The 20,268-nt window shown below is 38.7% G+C and overlaps 1 protein-coding gene across 1 annotated transcript in view; it reads left to right on the top strand.

Moving 5' to 3' along the window:
- Nucleotides 1–1,636: 1,636 nt before the first annotated feature.
- LOC122076651 (GATA transcription factor 24-like) overlaps nucleotides 1,637–20,268 on the top strand; it is a 22,089-nt gene continuing 3,457 nt past the window's right edge. Inside the window, exons 1-5 of the mRNA XM_042642063.1 lie at nucleotides 1,637–2,023; nucleotides 2,112–2,530; nucleotides 12,124–12,228; nucleotides 12,321–12,454; nucleotides 18,675–18,803. Of these exons, the coding sequence (XP_042497997.1) occupies nucleotides 2,207–2,530; nucleotides 12,124–12,228; nucleotides 12,321–12,454; nucleotides 18,675–18,803 (692 nt within the window). The 5' untranslated portion in view covers nucleotides 1,637–2,023; nucleotides 2,112–2,206. The remainder of the gene's footprint in view (nucleotides 2,024–2,111; nucleotides 2,531–12,123; nucleotides 12,229–12,320; nucleotides 12,455–18,674; nucleotides 18,804–20,268) is intronic.

Here is a 20,268-nt window from a genome sequence, read left to right as displayed (position 1 = left end):
TGAGACAAAGTAAAAATATAAGTAACATGGTTCTAAGTACTGGTATTGGATTCATTGTATCTAAGACCAATATCGATACCTGACCGATATGGACTGAATATTGGTGTCGGAGTAGAGTTAAAAAAAAATCTATGTTCCTATTTTAAAAGAGGGATAAAATTGACCGATCCGGATCGGTGTGGATCTCAGCACGATACCCTATAACTAATCGTTGCTGGAGAGTAGTTTCGTAATTAATCAGTGTTTCATGGTCGACTTATCACCTCTCTTTCCATACTTGGAAGTGTCTTGTCTTTCCTCTTATTTTGGAAATGCTCTCTCCACCCGCGCCACGGCATATCGTTATCGTGGACCCCACTTCAAAACCGCACCTAGGCCCACAGTAAGACGGTAAGACCCTTCTCAGAGCGCGTACCCAATGCCGCGTGGAGTCGTGTTATTTTAATTAGAAAAATTGTCTCATGACTGAGGGCTCATGAGTAGGGTATGCCCGTTCAATTTTTTTTTCCTTTTTCTTTTAACAAATTAAAAAAGACCATGTCAGCAGGCGTTTCTGACTCTTGAGGTTGTGTTTGGAATGAAAGAAAATAAAAGAAAATTGTACAATTTCTGTATGACTTAAAGCATTTGGATGGGCCATGAGTGGAGGGATGATTCTATGTTTTGGATTTAAAATTACATCGGATTTGATGCTTTTTTTCTTAGGTCGTAACTATTTCTCATTAGGAGAGCAAGAAAAAATAATATTCACAAGTAACCAACACACATATTGAGTATGAGAGAGAGATCAAAAGCAATATCTTTATTTTCTTTGATTCTCCCTGGCCTTAGCTATGAGTCGCAACAATAGCATCTACGCATGGGAGGGATTGTGAAGGAAAAGGTAGGAAGATAGATTGGGAAAGGGATAAGATATGGGGTGGAAAGGGTGTGGCTGCAATGGGTGAGATAGTGTGCGATAAAAAAAACTGAAAGGGGTTGTGATTAAATAGGAGAAAGAAACACGAGCAATGTGGGAGAGGGAAACAGAGGGGGGGGCTATGCGAGAGGGGTGGGTGATGCACAGGAAAAGTAGGGCAATGCGGGAGAGAAGCAAAGAGATAAAATGAGGAGGTTTGCAGGATTTTATAGCAAAGGAGAAAATGAATAATAGTATGAATTTTGTGTATGTGTTACATTATGCATGGTGTAGATATATGCTCCATTCATTAAGTCAATCAAGGTTAGTCAGTCTGGTCAATTGGGTAAACCTGACCCAATCGTGATCATTTAGGTTGGCATAAGTCCGACAAGATTGGGTTGGGACTAGGTTAAGTTTTGGAAACCTAGGGTTGAATTGAAACTTTAAAAAAACCTGTCCAACTCGACTCTATTTTACCCATTATGATGTATAATAGAAGATCCCATTTAGTTAGATAAGATTGAATTGTTATTGTGTTGTTTTCTTTTGGCAATCAAACATAAGAGAATATTTATTTTTATTTTTTATTCAAAATTATTCATTCTTTCCATTCTTTTATTTATTTTTATTTTTTTAATTTCTAACCAACCAAACAGTCCTGGTATTGAAAGTAAGAGGGAAAGAGCTGGCGGACCCTCCGCCGGTTGCAGATAACTTTCCCATAAAATAATAATCGTAGGACTATTTTTCTTCACAGTCGTCAGGTCTTTAAAACCCTAGAAAGATGTTCGTTTTTCGGTTACCGGAGATTCTGTTATCCGTCGGAGTTTTGACGGAGATCATCAAAACCCTATTCAAATCAATCTATTGATCAATATTAAACCTCAATTGAGTTTAATCACTGGTGATCATCCATATCTAGTGGAGGAAGAAGATCGAGAAACAAAATTCTGATTTGTTCGGTCGGAATATTTCGCCTTCGGAATCTCATCCGGCCGTCTTCGAAACCCTAAATCCTATCTTAATTTTTTCTACTTTCGTATTAGAGTTCAGGTATTGGTCTTTGAACATGGATCGGGAGGAAGTTCGATATTAATTTAGTTGAGAACGTGAAGTTGAATGGTAAATTGAAGAAGCTCGTTATTTCTTTTTAGTTTCTCTCTCTTCTTTTTTTTTTTTTTTTGAAATTCTCTTTATTACTCTGTTTCAGGTCGGCTGTTCGGGTGATTGGTCTTTTTTATTTGTGAAGTTGAAGCAGTTAGCGATTTCAAGAGAAAGAAGCAGTCTTTGAGCTCTGAAAATCAGATGCAAACTGTAATGCATCTTCCTGGACAGATCGACGACGTGCACGGCGGTGATCCACCCCTTCACGTTGCAGAATCGCAGCCAATGCGCATGCATTACATGCAAGAGCTCGAGCATGCGCGACATCATAACAATGGGAATGCGATGGATGATGATCAGGAAGATGGTGGTGGTAGTGAGGGTATGGAAGGAGATGTACCTTCCGATCATGGCAATTCATCAGATCCACATGGTTCAATGCCGTCCAGTGGCCATTGCGGAAACCAGCTCACCCTCTCCTTCCAGGGTGAAGTATATGTCTTTGATTCTGTCTCTGCAGAAAAGGTGATTAGTTTCTCTTTTTCGAGTTTCTGTTATTGTATATGTATACTTTATGGTGAAAAGGATCCAATTCGGTTTAACGTAGAGTACTCTCTCTATTCATCCATTAGCAGGGGATTGTATCATGAGTTTATTGTTATGTGACTTCAAGAGTCGTTGCTGTTGTGGTGCATCTGATTTTTGTTGATGTAATAGGGCCGCTGTGACTTTGCCTAGTATCATATCTTCAAAAAGCTGTAGTTTCACTGGTGGTCATGGATTAATGACTAGGTATTGAATTATCAGATGTCCATGTTATGCCATTTGCATGTGTATGGAATAAACCCATGCGGCCTGTAATGGACTATTGTCTACAAGCAGTGTTATGCATACAGAAAAGCAAACATTCACAAATCTCAATCTGCTTATATAATAAACTTAAGTGACTTTATCCATGTTATATATATAGAGATTGTAGGTGTTACTTGAATACAAACAATAGCCATTTTCAAGTTGATTTTTGACATTTTAATGCTTAGGTTGTACCTGCCTTTTAAGAATTTATGATATTTATTTTGTAATTGACAAAAAATATAGCATTGCCATTTATCAAAGAAAATAAGCACTGCTATATATATTATTACTTTATTGATTATTGATAGTTCTACGGTTACAGCTTTTCTCTCTAAAATGGATGAGCGTTTTAATTAATAAATGCTGTGTTTGGATGAGACTGTTGTTTTAGATGGATTCCTGTCGGTGCAAGACAGAGTATGAGAGTTATGAGGCTCTCATGAAGTCCAAATCAAATTGAAACTTTAGTTTGTGGCCTACATGATCCATATGCCGCGTGTGAGTTTATCATGTGATGAGGAATGAGTCCCAGTAAGGAACAAATTCCCCAAATGCCTCTGTAGCCCAGAATCAGTATTACTACTCTCTTGCAACCCTGTATTTTGACATTAATTTTGAAATATATTATAGAATCTCCCAAGTGAATTACAGATCAAATAATTATCATCTTAAGACTCTGAACTGCTAATTTCTGGCCTTGGTAGTCTGGGACTCTGATTGAATTGATTAATTGGTACTTCGTACAGGTGTTTATAATAGCTCCTGAGTGGCTCCTTTTACCCAAGACTCTAGAGGCTTCTTAAACTACAGTTAGAAATGGGCCATTGTTTGGAATAGACCAGGCTTGTCCTATAGCCCTGTGCCATTGATAATCATCTTCGTTCGAAATCCATACAATATATTAAAGCTCTAATTCCAGAATTGTAGAAATCATGGGATTAGAACCCATCTTGGTTTCCATACAATAGATTCTAAAACTGTTGTTTTGTGTAGGTTCTAGATTTGTTGTTTAATGAAAGCAAAATAGACTGCAGTAATGAGGCCAGAAGCAAAGAGAGAAGGGGAAACGGATCTAGGTTTAATCTCATATTCAAGTTCCGGACTGATCACTGAAATCAGATCTTGAATCTGCAATTGACACTAAATAACAGCATTGGAAGAGATATAGAACAAAGAAAGGGAGAGAAATTATGTCTACCTTAAACTGGTCACTGATACCATTGATAAAACCAAAAATTACACTAAATTTGTGTGGGGATACAGCTTTATTTATAAAATTAACTGAAGAGACCCTCATTGGAAAAATTAAGAAAGGAATAAAACTAACTAAATAGCCAGCTAGACTGCATCAATTAAAACTCCTAAAAGAAAATTTGTAACCCTCCTTGGGCTAATTACATGGGCTTTATATTTCAGCCCTTTACAATACAACCCATAAAATCAGAACCCAATTCGGATTTAAACCAAGACTTGTAGAATCTTAATATAACATCTTTATGCATCTTTTCTGTATCATTGTTATAGACAGGGTGATGGAGTAGCCTAGGGAGAAGAGGGAAAATCACACAAAAGGGGGAAGGGGATCACACCACGCACAAATTCACTAATCTAAAATTAAATTCACTCTAAAAAATCAAACATTGAGTTATGCAAGTATATAAAGGGAAAATAAACGACTCCTACTTAGACTCCAAAACTGAAATTGACTCCTACTTAGACTCCAAACAAAAACTTACTTCTCTACCTCTTACGTATCCTACTCAAAGACAAATAAAAGTCATAATGTAAAACTAACTACTACCAGCTAATGCAGGAGTAGATTACAAGAAACTACCCCAGCAGTATATAACCCCAAACAATACAAATAGAAGCAGGAAACAAAAAAATAAGACCATCAAATAGACCCCCAAGGATGCAGTACCAATGCAGGAGCAAAACCAACCTAAAACTCAACCCGATAGGAGAGAGAAAGACCTGCTATAGAGTTGGAGAGAGAGAGGTGCGGCCAGGTCTATAGGAGTCCGATTGAGCTGTACTCTTTGGCGTAGATAGTCCCTAGAGAGGGTACAAAAACTTCCAAAGTTGAGAGGATTCTGACTGCTGGTTGTGAAGTTATAAGCTTTCTTGATTTTCTGACCTAGGAGAAATAATCGCAGGCTTCAGGAGAGAGAATCAATTCTGGTTTGTAACTTGGACAAATCTGAACTTCTGAATCACAACAGTCGTATACTTCAACAACAGTAACTTTGGGATAAAATAGAAAGCTTTAAGCAAGAATAAACAAAGGAAAAAGTGGGGGAGGAGCGGCTGTCTCGACCCGGGCTTCTCACCCACAGCTATCCCGACTGTTCTAACAATTGACTGCAATTATTCTTTATTCAAATATGAAATTATGAGTACATAGGCTCCTCTATTTATAGAGGACAGAATAACAATCAAACTACTACTAGGAGCTAGTTTCCCAATAGGACTAGACACTCCTACTTCAAGTAGGAACTAGTTTCCCAATAGGACTAGACACTCCTACTACAACTAAGAATTCAAAATTGGACTAGGAATAATAAACCTATGCGGAAAACAAATAGAGCCCTAAGACAATTTGGACTCGACATACCACTTTCTCAACTCGATGGGCCTAATGGCCCACTAATTAATTAAAAAGAACTACTAATTATTCCCCTAGCCGATGGGCCCAATTGGCCCTTATTTGTACTTAGCCACTCAGGTGGACCAAGTAGGGGTTCGGCTGGCTTCTTGGCTGGACCGTAGCCACTCAGGTGGACTAAGGCTGGACCCTTCTTCTTCTCATATTTCCTTCCATAATGTGCATCTACATCAGCTCTCCCTTTCTTAGAATCATTCAACTCCGATGAATGGGTAAGGGACATGTAGTGCTCATAGAGGTCCGTGTCAAAGCGTTTAAAGTCATCGGCATAGATTCAAGTACAATCCTCTCGTGGTCGACTTTTCCATTTGATGAGGACGGAGTACTACCCTTTGCCCCCACGAACTGTGGTGAACTTGTTGTCGAGAACATCTTCGATGACATCATCTTTAGGGTTTGCAAATTGAGGAAGTTTGAGAGTGTGTTCAGTGTCACCGTCATCAGAATGGTGTCCCAAATATGTAGTCAGATCAGCTACATTGAAGACATTGTTGATCTTAAGAGTAGGAGGTAGCTCTAGCATATAAGCATTAGTGCTAATGCGCTTCAAGACCTTGTAGGGACCCATGTTCCGAGGATGGTGCTTGTGCACTGTACCAAGAGGAAACCTCTCAGGTGGAATTCGAACCATTACCATATCACCAGGCAGAAATTCCACGTAGTGATGATGTTGATTGGCAGTTGCTTGGTATCTGTCATTGCTAATAGCGATGCGACGACGAACATCAACATGTACCTCTGTGATGTGTCTAAGGAACTCATTGGCTTCCACACTAATACGGGCCTAAGGTGGCAAAGGTACCAAGTCAACCGGTCGTTGAGGCTGCAGTCCAAATGGTGTACGACCTGTGGTGCGGTTGACGGAACTATTATAGGCAAATTCAGCAATGTCCAGTGTAGATGGCCTTGTCTTTTCATAGTCTCGGACTAGACATCGAAGTGAGTTGCCAAGACTTTTGTTCACCACTTCGGTCTGTCCGTCTGTCTGAGGATGGAATGCAGTGGAGAACTTGAGTTTAGTATTTGTTTTTAGCCATAGCCCATAGGGTCTTCCAGAAGTAGCTCATGAACTTGATATCCCTATCTGAAACAATTGTCTGTGGTAGACCATGTATGCGCACTATCTCTTTGAAAAAGAGTTTGGCCAAATGACTTGCATCAAGAGTCTTCTTGCACGGGATAAAGTGTGCCATCTTGGAGAAACGATCTACTACCACAAATATGGAATCATACCTTTCCTGTGTAGGTGGTAAGCCTAGGACAAAGTCCATGCTTATGTCTTGCCAATGTGCATGTGGAACGGGTAGCGGTGTGTACAATCCTGTATTTTTCTTTTCTCCTTTGGCAAGTTGACAAGTACGGCATCTCTGTATCATATGTCGCACATCTTTTAAGAGTTGAGTCCAAAAGTATAAGTCTTTCATCATGGAGTATGTTTTGTCCTTGCCAAAGTGTCCACCCATTCCTCCTCCATGTAGCTCTCGAATCAAGTGATGTCTCAAAGAGGTGTTTGGGATGCCAAGGCGAGTGCCTTTGAAAAGATACCCATCATGAATAGCAAATTTGTCATTCCGTCCTCCTCCTTATTGGTTGTTGAATACTTCTAAAAAATCAGCATCACTAATATACTCCTCTTTAATGTGTTCCACTCCTGCACTTTGTACTGTGAAGGTGTTCATCATCATCACCTTTCGACTAAGTGTATCAGCCACTTGATTATCCTTCCCAGCTCTGTAATTGAGGGCAAATACATATCCTTGCAAGTATGAGATCCATTTAGCGTGCCGATCACTAATGGTCTTTTGTGAGTGCAAGTATTTGAGTGTTTCATGATCCGAATAGAGCACGAACTCTTTGCCAATTAAGTAATGCCTCCAATGCTTGAGGATTTGAACAACGGCATAGAGTTCTAAATCATAAGTAGAATACCTTCTTTTTGTGTCATTCAACTTTTCACTGTAGAAGGCAATCGGATGGCCCTCTTGCATAAGCACTCCTCCTATCCCAACATGGGATGCATCAGTAGCCACTTCAAACATAAAATCAAAATTGGGTAGTCTAAGCACTGGTGCTTCTGTCGTCTTTTGTTTGATCAAGTTGAAAGCTTTAGTGGCTGCCGGAGTCCATTGAAATGGGACTTTTCCCCCTTTTGTGCATTCTGTAATTGGGGCTAAAACAGCGCTGAAATTCCGGATGAATCGTTGGTAAAATGAAGCAAGACCGTGAAAGCTACGAACCTCGATCAAGGTCTTTGGAATAGGCCAATCAATTACCTTCTTCGGATCAGCTTATATGCCTTGTGAAGACATAATAAAACCAAGGAAGATGACCTTGGGCAGCATAAAGGAACATTTCTTCAAGTTGATGTATAACTTTTTTGCCCGTAGTACTCTTATGACACGTCTTAGATGCTCCAAGTGTTCATTTTGTGCTTTGCTGTATATTAGTATGTCATCAAAGTACACTACGAGAAATTTGCCGATGAAGGGTCGTAGTATTTGTCATCACCCTCATGAAAGTGCTAGGTGCATTGGTGAGGCCAAAAGGCATAACCTTCCACTCATACAGGCCTTCTTTTGTTTTAAAAGTTGTTTTCCATTCATCCCCTAGACGGATTTGAATTTGATGATAGCCACTCCGTAGATCAATCTTTGAAAAGATGGAGGCTCCTGTCAACATGTGAAGCATATCATCCAAACGAGGAATAGGAAATCTGTTCTTTACCACGATTTTGTTAATGACCTGGCTGTCAATGCACATACGCCATGGTCCATCTTTCTTTGGTGTCAATAGGGCTGGTACTGCACATGGACTCATGCTCTCAACCAAGGACCCTTTATTTAATAAATCATCCGCTTGTCTCTTGAGTTCGGCATACTCTGTAGGACTGAGACGGTAAGTGGGCAGATTAGGGATTATTGACCCAGGCACAAGGTCAATGGCATGCTGAATATCCCTCATCGATGGTAGTTTATCAGGCAATTCCTTTGGCACCAAATCTGAAAAATCAGCAAGTAATTGTTTGATTTGTGTGGGGGATGTTTTACCTCTATCACTGGTTCAACAGCCTTGGTAACAAGAGCTATGATTAGGCCGGTTTCTTCACTAATGGTTAGGAATTTTCTATGGGGTAGCATGCATAGCTTGTTGTCCACAGTGTTTTTCTTGCTGAAATTTTCTTTGCATAGTTGCTTCTTTTGCTCAGTGGTTGTTTTGGAAGAGGTCTTAGCAACATTCTTTAAGACATTTTGTCTCCTTAGTTGGGCAGCCCTTAACTTGTCTTTTACCTGAGGTATATTGAGTGGGTTTAGAATAAATGGTTTGCCTTTGTGATCGAAGATGCATTGGTTCTTAGTACCTCCCACTAGCACATTGTTGTCATATAACCAAGGCCTTCCAAGTATTACATCAGTGAGGACCATGGGGATGACATCACACCATACACTTTCTTCATAATCTGAGACCTTCAATGGGACTGAACATCGTTGAGTTACAACCATGGTGTTGTTGTCTAGAAGAGATACCTTGTATGGCTGTGGATGGGATTCAGTCTTAAGCTTTTCGTCAATGACAAAGGCCTAAGATACCACATTCATACAACTTCCACTGTCCACAATCACTTGAGCTTTGTGAGGTCCACTAGACATTAAGGTGTAGAAGATATTGTGCCTCCTCTAGTCTTCACCCTTAGTTTCAGACACTAGGATTCTTGCAACCATATTGACATAAGCATGAGGATCATCATTCTCTGGTGCAAGCTCATCTTCCAGTTCATCCTCCTCTCCCTCAACTGCAACATTAATAGTCCAATCATCATCCTGAGGTTCGTGGATTTGTAAATCCAGATTGGATTTGATGGCACTGATGACATAGTTGGATCGTCCCCGTTTAGGGCAGAATTTTGTCGTGTGTCCAATCTTTCCACAACTGTAGCATGTCATAGATCCACTCTCCCTTCCCATTGGAGCCTTCCCCTTATCCTATGTATCTTGTGGAGCTCGGGTAGGAAATCCAATGGGTTTGGTTGGTACATAAGGCTTTTTGTGTCAGTTGGTTGGATGTACCTTCTGGAGGTTGTTTTGATCAGATCCTATGCTTCTAGTGATTTGTCAAAACAAGTACTTAAGGAGGGTATCTCGATCACACCAAGCTTTTCACGAATATCATACCTTAACCCCAGTTTGAAACGGGATATGAGCAGTTCTTCATCTTCTTTATGGGCATCTGTTCGTGAAAGTAGTTCATTAAAACGATCAATATAATCTCCTACAGTCATAGTACCTTGCCTCAGAGTATTCAACATGTCGTAGAACCGACGTCGGTAGGTGGGTGGTAAGAATCTATCGTTAAGGATAAATTTGAAGTCTTCCCAATTGTGAAGCATCTGACGATTGCGGATCAGCCTATTCTCTTCATTCCTTCACCAGTCCTTAGCTCCACCAGTTAACTTAGTGACAACTAATTGGACTTTCCTTTCTTCAGGCATACGGTACCACCGGAAGTAGTCATCAAAGGAAGTTACCCAGTCCTGGTAGTAGAGGGGATCGTGCCTCCCATTGTACTCTTTCAATTCTAACTTGACCTTGTGCGTATCGTCAGCTTGATAAAGCTGATTGTCATAATCATCATTCAAAGCTGGGACATTCCTTCTAGGTTGCATAGTGACTCTTCTGGGAACATTATCAATGCAATTAACAACAGATTGAACATTAGTTTGGGCAACAGTTGGTTCGGTGTTAGAGTGGGCAGCAGTACTCTCTTTTAGGTCAGTTAACTGTTGGTCATGTCCATCCAACCTCCTAGACAAGGCTTGGATTGCTTTCATCACATCTTGAAGCCTTGAAGGGTGGGTTGGGGTTCTTTTGTCTGAGCCGTAGCCCTGATACCACTTAATGCAGGAGTAGATTACAAGAAACTATCCCAGCAGTTTATAACCCCAAACAATACAAATAGGAGCAGGAAACAAAGAAATAAGACTATCAAATAAACCCCCAATGATACAGTACCAATGCAGGAGCAAAACCAGCCCAAAACCCAACCTCGATAAGAGAGAGAAAGACCTACTATAGAGCTGGAGAGAGAGAGAGAGAGAGAGAGAGAGAGAGAGAGGTGAGGCCAGGTCCGTAGGAGTCCGATTGAGCTACACTCTTGGGCATAGATAGTCTCTAGGGAGGGTACAAAAATCCCCAAAGTTTAGAGGATTCTGACTGCTGGTTGTGAAGTTCCAAGCTTTCTTGATTTTCTGACCTAGTAGAAATAATCGCAAGCTTCATGAGAGAGAATCAATTATGGTTTGTAACTTGGACAGATCTGAACTTCTGAATCACAACAGTCATATACTTCAACAATAGTAACTTTAGGATAAAATAGAAAGCTTTAGACAAGAAGAAACAAAGGGAAAAGTGGGGGAGGGGCGGCTGTCTCGGCCCGGGCTTCTCACCCACAGCTATCCCGGCTGTTCTAACAATTGACTGCAATTATTCTTTATTCAAATATGAAATTATGAGTACATAGGCTCTTCTATTTATAGAGGGTAGAATAGCAACTAAACTACTACTAGGAGCTAGTTTCCCAATAGGACTAGACAATCATACTTCAACTAGGAGCTAGTTTCCCAATAGGACTAGACACTCCTACTACAACTAGGAATTCAAAATTGGACTAGGAATAATAAACTTATGTGGAAAACAAATAGAGCCCTAAGACAATTTAGACTCGACATACCACTTACTCAACTCGATGGGCCCAATGGCCTACTAATTAATTAAAAACAACTACTAATTATTCCCCTAGCCGATGGGCCCAATTGGCCCTTATTTGTACTTAGCCACTCAAGTGGACCAAGTAGGGGTTCGGCTGGCTTCTTGGCTGGACCGTAGCCACTCAGGTGGACTAAGGCTGGACCCTTCTTTCTCTCATATTTCCTTCCATAATGTGCATCTACATCACCAGGCCTTGTTGGACCAAAAACCTGGGCTGGACCGGTTCTTCTTGGCCCTTGGCTTCCACAGCCAGTCCTGTTGGTCTAACCAGGTAAGTGCAACTGTATCACATCACAGGGTCTATTTCACTACAATGCATCATGGAACAATTATTTAAGGTAAGAATGTGTTAGATCAAACACCAAGAAACACGAATAAAGAGAGACAATAGATCTGTACGACACAGAGATTTAACGAGGTTCACACACCAGGGTGGTGTGCTACGTCCTCGGGCGAAGAAGAAGATGATTCACTATGCAGAAGACAGATTACACCCTAGCAGCGGCGAGGAAGAACTCGCCCTGAAACCCTAGCTTCGTGAAAACCCTTGAATACAATGACTCTCAACAAGCAACAGTACATTATATATATATACTCCAAATAGCGGTTCGACCCATCGGGTCGCCACCAAAATATGTCGGATCGGGTCAATCTTCAAAACGGGTCAAGAATTCGAGACAAACTTAACAGAATGCATTAAGTGTTAACTGCTCTCAAATGTTAATAATGCATCTTCCTAGTTAAAATAATCATATAGTTATTTGTCTGGATCATTTTTCTCCTTGATTTTATATCTGAAGATGTAAGTGCTGATCTTTTTGGGTAATGATTTTCAGGTGCAAGCAGTGCTTTTATTATTGGGGGGCCGTGAAGTTCCTCCCAGTGTTCCTACTCTTCCAATGACTCCCCACCAAAATAATAGTAACAATACTGCTAATAGGGTATCATTTTGTGTACTTCTTGATATGACAAAGCCATTGCTTTTATGGGTTATTTTCTCTTTTACACCGTATTTACTCAAAAATTCATCCAGGGCTTATCTGAAATCCCACCGCGGTTGAACGTTCCCCATAGAATGGCTTCATTGATCAGATTCCGAGAGAAGAGAAAAGAGCGAAATTTTGATAAGAAAATCCGTTATACTGTTCGTAAGGAGGTAGCCCTTAGGTATGTGCTGTTTGGAATTTATTACTTCTGTTATTTTTGCGTCACTCTTTTTCTGCATGATATCTTGTTTGTAATCTCAAGGGGAGTAGACAGTTTACTTGTTTCCATCTTTGGATTTTTGTAATATTTTTTAAGAAGTGAGATTAAATATATCATGACTTTAATATTTTGGACCAGAAATAATCTTTAGGCATTATATTGAATATTTCATGAACATTTACGAGGATATACTGATTGGGTAAGCCCTTAAGTTATGTTATTTTGATCCATTAAAGCAAAGCACTGATGAGGTTTAACTTGGCACAATTGATTGACTGGCTGACTTCAGAAAGTGGTCTCTCCAGTGTTGTTAACTTGTTATTCTGCATTTGTGTGATAAGACTTTTATTTGGTTGAATACCAGAGTCGGTCGTTTTGGTTTCCAAAATTTGTAGTAGGTACATGTTTCGTAATTGATACTACACGTTAGGTTGTTATATATATAGTGTGTATTTGCGGTTTTACGGCCAATCAAATTTATACCTCATATTATAACTGGAACTCAAAGAAAATGTGATGTAATTGTTGAAATCAAAGGAAATCGTTCAACTCAATGTTTTTGGACATCATTCGAGTTAACAATACAACAGAAAACAGTATTCCACCCTTCCTTTTTATTGTGAAAAAGTATTGAGCTAAATTTCCATACCTTGAATTTTTCATTGACTTTCTAATTAAGGGTTCTTGTAACTTTGGTTAGCTGGGATATTTTGGGGTGAATTCCACTTCCATTTCCTGAATAATCAAGTGGCAGAAGCTTCGAGGTTTAACTAATGTTCCCTGTTGGATCCTTATATTGTGCCTTCCACTTGGTGCCTTTATTATTCATCCATGGGTTGCCAACCTTCCTTTTCTTGAGTTTCATGCTGGGGAACTCTTTCTAATTGGAAACTGATGGATTGGAGGAAGGTTCCAATGCACTTCTATAGCTTGTCGAACTCCTGAGTTGTGCTTTCTTGACGTGCTTCATTCACCTGCTCCTTTTCTCACTCTTTTGCACACAGCATCTCTATAGCAAGTTCTCTGTCAAGCCAATAACTAGTTCTGGTCTTCTTAGATCCATCTCGTTGTTAATGAATTCTAGAAGTTACTGCAGTGGTATTTGGATTTGTTGCACTTTTTCATGTGGAGATTTCATTATAGCATGATTGGGGAAATTCCGTTCCACCTACCCTAGATTTCTCTTGTTTAGCTTTGCTGTTAGGCATATTTTCAAGGCCTTTGTTGGTTGCATTTGTGAAAGGGTTGTTAGGTATAGTAATTGTTGGGTTCCCATACAGAAAGTCGGAAGATTACCAGGTGCAGTGATTTGTCATCATGATGGCTATTTTTGTATTTTATTCTTTGAATCAACAACAAAAGAAACCCTATTAACCTTTGAAGCACATCAGAAATAACAGGTTTAAGATGGACGTATACTGACACTCGCCTTCCCTCACCCCGTGGTCACTGAAATTACCAAAAAATATTTCAGTTTTGCAGGAAATCGAAATGAAATGACTATTGAAATTTACCAGCGGAATTTACAGAATTATTTTGGTTTCACTTAAATGGGATTATTTTCTTCTGCGAAACAGGGGGTAAGGCTATGTACACTTGCCCCTCCCAGACCCTGCATTAGCGGGAGCCTCGTGCACTAGGTTGCTTTTTTTTTAAGTGGGATTATTTTATTAGAAATAAACTTTTGGTTTGTTATGTATGTGTTGGGCTTTTAATCCCATGTGTTTTCATTGTAACGGGCCACCTTAGTGGGCTTATAATATGGGAAAAGGCTAGGCATATGGGTTAGTTAGTTAAGGCTGCATTTGGTAATGCTTCTTTTCTAGAAACGCCATTTCATGTCAAAACCTGAATTTTCCGTTCCTGTGTTAGAAAGCTGTTTTTTGTCTAAAAAATGTTGTTTGGTGAACTTGGTTCAGAAAAAGTTTCAAAAACAGGCAATAAGACCAAATGCAGCTGCAAAATGAACTGCGCCAATGATCTCAGGGCTTCAGATCCACCCAAGGACAATAGCTATTCAGCTGTGACCACCTTCAGAATTTTAAGTGCTTCGTTCTCAGAAATATTCAAGTATGAGAAAACAAGATATGATGAATACATTTTTTCGTAAGGCATGTAAAGATGATGAATACATTTTCTCGAGGTTATAACCATTTTACTTTGAAACAAAGGAACGTTTCTCAGCTAAGGAAACATGGTTAACCATGTTCCAACAGTTCCGTTTTTCCCTTTTTTCTTTTGTCTAGTTCGTTTCACTAAAATGAAAAAACGAACCACCTACACCAAACAGAAGATTCCGTTTTTGTATCCCCGTAAAATGAAAAAACGGCAGAAACATTATTTCTTTATTTTAATTTTTATTTAGTGTTTTAGTTAGGCAGGGTTAGGTTTCTATAAGTCCTGTCCTGTTTTGAGTCAGTTTCCTAGTCAATTTATGGTACCTTATTAGTCTGTTTTCGACTTTTCTATATAAGTTTGTAAGGGGGTCCAGCATTGTACATAAATTTTGATTAATGAAAAGCTTTGTCTTTTCTGCATATCGTGGTATGCTCTTCCCTCGTGTCTGATCAAGGTCACACTTGGTGTTTGATCCGTCCAAACACCTTGTGGAGGGAAGCTTGGGTGCATTGTTCTCTTTGGTTCTCTTCTTAAGGTACTATTTTTGCCCATGTGTGCCCCCCTTATTAGCTCCCACGCTGGTGCAGGTTCCGCACGACCAGGGAGCATTCTTTTCCCCATAAATAAAACATGTATCTACTATGTGGGATGTTTGTGTCTATGATGGGATCCTTTTTTTTTTTTTTGTTTAGAATCTTAGTCTTGTTTGCAGTAAGAAAGCTAGCTATCTGCAAATTAGGGCTTCAGTTCAGTGAAATTAGCTTATTTGGCTAATTAGATTAACGATTGGTTTTTTCTAATGAAGTTTTGTAAATATTCAAACATGTGATAATCTTAAAGTTTTCTGAAGGTTTCCTAATGATGAATCGAGAACTTTTAGATTAGAATTAAAGTGTATATAAAGCCACAGATATGGTTGTCAGGTTGATGCAGATCTATCAGATCTGATGGACCTGATTGACCTGTGGGAAATGGGCCCACTAATGGACTGGAAGAGATCCTGTTCTGACGGCTACATATGGTCTAGATCTGATCCCAGCTATAACAGCCAGATTTGATCTAATAGTTGATATGGCTAATCTGAATCTAGATTTAAAGATCAGAAATAATAGAAAGAATATCCAGATCTGATGGTCAGATTTTATGGCAGATTGATAAGAGTATTTTCAGACACTGTTTCAGATTTAGTACTAAGAACCAACTAGAAGATGTGAAATCGTAGAAGAAACTGTTGTGCAGTACAAAGAAGGAAAGAAAGACAGCCATGTTAGAGATATAATAGGGAGTGAATAAGGTGCGATTGGGAGGAAGAAGGGAGGACAGAGATCTTACCCGATAGATAGAATAGAGAGAGAAGCCAGTATTATAGTCCAAAAGCAATGCATTCAAATTCTGGGGAGTGATTACATATTTATATTTGGCATTCCTAAACTGACTCTAATTACAACTTTTTATCACTCTTACTCTAAATAAATAACCAAAATTAATAAAACTTTTACAGCCTAATATAACAACCAAAAGGAATCTTGTCTTCTCTAATAATATTTTTTTCCCAATTACTAAAAGAAGACTCCAGACATCCTATAACCGTACTAATTTCCCCTTTACAATATAAAACGAAAAATGCATAAAATACCCTTGTTTACAAAATTATTCCCCACAAACATAAGAACAGATTTGGACCCTACACTGAGTATCCCAATATGCTCTTGCATTAAAGGTGTATGAATTCTGAGTGAGAACTTCAGCCTTTAAGTTTCACTTTTAAAAGAAGTTTCCCCCTTTACCCTCCTTTACCTTTGTGGTAGGTTACAATCACAGTTGTCAAGGTGCCTAGCCGACCCAAGGAGTTGAAGTGCCACCTAGCGCTTAGGCGACAAGGCGCCCTAGTATTTTTTTGATGTATCCATTAAATCTAGTATAGCAATAATATAATTATGCTTACAACATTGCATCGACTACAATACAGATTGAATTTATGCACTAATTTGCAACTATATCTAGCAAAATCATTACGATATTACAGCAACGACATTATACAATATTACAGCAACGACATTATTTAGAGGGGAAAAAAAAAATGTAAGTAAACAAGAGAAGTAGACTAATGAAGTTTGATTTCTTTCTTAATTTATTTATGGGCAAGAGAACACTGCCATCCTGTGCAGTCACTGCACCAGCGCATAGGCGAATGGTAGGCCACGCGGAGGCATCTTCAGCACATAGGTTGGGGGTGGGGGGAGGCATCTTCAGTGCACTGTACACTGCCACCAGTAAGTGGTCTGAAAAAGGTATCAATCCATGTGGACCCCACATTTTCAAAATATATTAAAAAAAAAATACATGTTTGGGGCCCACATTTTCTGTGAGAAAGCATCAGAAAGAATCCGCACACAAACAGCATGTGGATCTTTTCCCCTTAGAAATGAAATCTAAAATAAAAATACCCTATATATCTTTATTGGACCAAAATCTAGGTTTGGACTTGATTCTTCTCGGGCTGGGTTTTTAGACTTGGTCATGTCAGCCAGCTATGCATGTGCAACTGCATCAGATTTGGTGCAGGATAGGTGTTGATGGATAAAATTGCTATAAGATTACTTTGAGTTATTGGTTTCGGTACCTATCTATCCTATAATTTAGAAAGGTGCTGTCTCTAAGGCCTTTAGGTGCCTGATTCTTGCGGGTTTATTGTTTCATCTTCTTTTTCAAATTTCCAAATTTCCATTTTCATGAAAGCAGTGATGTGGTAGAAGTTGGAGGTGTTAAGGCTAAGGCTGAGCACATTGGGTTTAATGGTTAGAAAGGACATCTATATATGTGATGAGTTAAGAAAAGAATGAATCAGAGTAGTTTGGAGTAGTGTAGTGGACCAGTGTGATTGATCCCAGTTGGTGGGGATATGGCTCTGTTGACTCTTTAGTTAAAGTTTCTTGAGTTCTCGAATCTTGAGATTAATTTCTTTGGTCTTTAAATTGCATTCCGGATGTTGAGTTCAATGTAATTTAGGTGTCTGAATTTTATTCTCTAGCCTTTAACATTTGGAACCTGACCAGACCTAACCAAAATATCCTTAACTTTAATTTCTCTTGTGCGAATTTTCTTGAAACACATTACTGTTCTTTTTAAAATAAGTTCTAAACTTAAATATACTCTTATACCATTACCCGAAATCTCTGCACAACTCTGGCTTACAGTGTCTTTTGAATTCAACTCAATTTTTTATTGATAAAGAACTGGCTGCAGATCAGTCTGAGGAACTTGATACAATTACTGGATACCTTCAGAAAAGGTCATCTAGTCCAGGAGATGGTTAATTAGTATATTATTTTGTTTTTGAAGAATAATTTACAATTAAAATACACTGCTGGAAATTGAGAAATAAATACAGACAAAGATCTATTTAGAATAGGATTTTAACAATGGGATGAATGATTATGAAATACGGTCATGTTGACATAGTATCTCAGAGATGGCAGAGATCTTGCAGACCATGCCAAACTAATATTTTAAATTGTGAATGTTTTTTTGTAGCTTGATTGTTCTTGAAACCATACAAACTTGAATATCTTTTTTTTTATTTTCTTGGAGTTCATTGAACAATTGTTGTTAGATGGATGTTCAAAAGACATGCACCAGAAATCCAACTAATTTCAAATTCTACAACTTTGGATGTTTCTATTTTTAATTAATGACATTATAGGCAAACTAGAAAGATTGTTGAGTTCCTGGAATTGATGAAAAATGGTAGTTGTGATGAATGTTGAGTTCCTGTTCTGAACTTGATATTTTTCCAACTTGCCAGGTCAAACTCCTGGCCATGTTTCAGACTCTTTACTCCAATGACTGATTCCGTGCAACATTCATGTACAGACCACAGGCCGCTTATTTTACATCTTAACAATCCTTAGTTTAATTTAGCTCCACATTTTCTTTTCTTTTATATTTTTTTTTTCCATCAGTGGAATGACCGAGCTTCGTGGATGTTGTCTTAACGTGTGATTATTTGAAATCAAAATGTTCTGGCTTTGTATTTATGGTTACAGTTGCTTTCTTGTTAAAGGATGCATAGGAACAAAGGACAATTCACATCTTCAAAGACTAATCGTGATGATTCTACATCAGCTATGACAAACTGGGATGGTAACCAGCATTGGGGTTTAGACGGTAATGAACCTCAACAAGCAGCTGCGTAAGTGTAAATGTTTTCCCAATATGAATGTTTCATGTATCACTTGCTGTGAGATGTTTACTTTTTATTCTGCAGAATCTCTTGTTTTTGCTATTACATGACTTATTTTTTATAACCATACTTTGTGTTGGTTATACCCATGCTTCAATTGATGTCTGGCTCTTCATATTCTTTGTCTGACACTTGGTTCATGCACTGGATTGACCATTTCTTGTAATAAGTCATACAGAGTCACCATTTTACACTTCTTTTAGTTCTTTTTGGTTTCCTTATTTATATTTTTCCTTTCTCCTTGTCCCCTACTTAAAACGAGGTTCATCTTTGAAAATTGAAATGTATTAGTTATTACTTTTTACCACTAGACATGGAGGTAAAGTTAAAGACTTCATGTATTAGCTATGTTAGACTTGTTCTGACGTCAGAACTAAAAAAGAAAAGAAAAGCAAAATAAGTTTTATCAAGTATATAAATGAAATATGTTGCTGTGGAAGTTTGTATAATTGCAATTATTGATTTCTAGATAATGAAAGAGTTAGAATTAACATCTAAAATGTTAAGAATGCGTTTTTTTCTTGTCACGGGTAAAATGGAAATGTGTCATGAAATAATTTGAAACCTGGTAAGATATTTATGTAATGAAATAAGAACTGTGATTTGGCATATTAGCAAATGGTGAAAGATGGAAACCTGCCATTTAAATAAAACTGGTAAATCAAATTCCTTGCTACAGTTCTACAAAAAGGATGTAAGTTCCAAAGAATCTGCAGTGAAGGTCCACTAAGAATCATTAGGTTGTGATGTGAAATGTTGCATCTCAGATCTCATTGAGCAGGTCCGTGTTGCACATATGAAAGGAGAATGCAGACAACAAATTGTTGATACACTGAGCTTTGCTTGCATAAGAACCAGTGAGAGTGAGAAAGGAGCTTAGCAGCTCTCCAGATCATGGCAGAGCATCCACTTCCCATTTATTTAGAATTGTGAAATATAGATCTAATTGAGGTTAAATTGCTAGCAAACTCTGCGCACGAAGGTCCTTTCTAACTCCGATATGGTTGAAGTGTTTTGGGAATATCTTTCCAAAGTCTGATCCCATGACTCCCTTGAACCGCCCAACATTCCCATTAGAGAGGCTTACAATGATGATTTCTGGATCACTTTCCTCTGGTGCTGCTTCCTCATCCAATGCTGCTATGCCGTAGGGCTACAAATCACTTTCTGTTCCACCTACTAATATTACCGTAATGACCATTTGAAATAATACATTGAAATTTTATAGCATGTGGTAGAAGTTGACATGCAATCTAAGACCACGGAGAGGTATCACTAGAAACCATGGCCAATATTGAGTGTAGGAAGACAAATGCTTGACATGCTTATACGTAATACCTTGGTTATATTTTATCTCTTCAACAAGTTTAGTAATGAGCATAACATCCCTATTTTTCCGATGGAGAGAAGAACC

The sequence above is a fragment of the Macadamia integrifolia genome, chromosome 4 (assembly GCF_013358625.1).
Source record: "Macadamia integrifolia cultivar HAES 741 chromosome 4, SCU_Mint_v3, whole genome shotgun sequence".
Classification (NCBI taxonomy): domain Eukaryota; kingdom Viridiplantae; phylum Streptophyta; class Magnoliopsida; order Proteales; family Proteaceae; genus Macadamia; species Macadamia integrifolia.
This window is presented reverse-complemented; position numbering and strand designations above follow the sequence as displayed.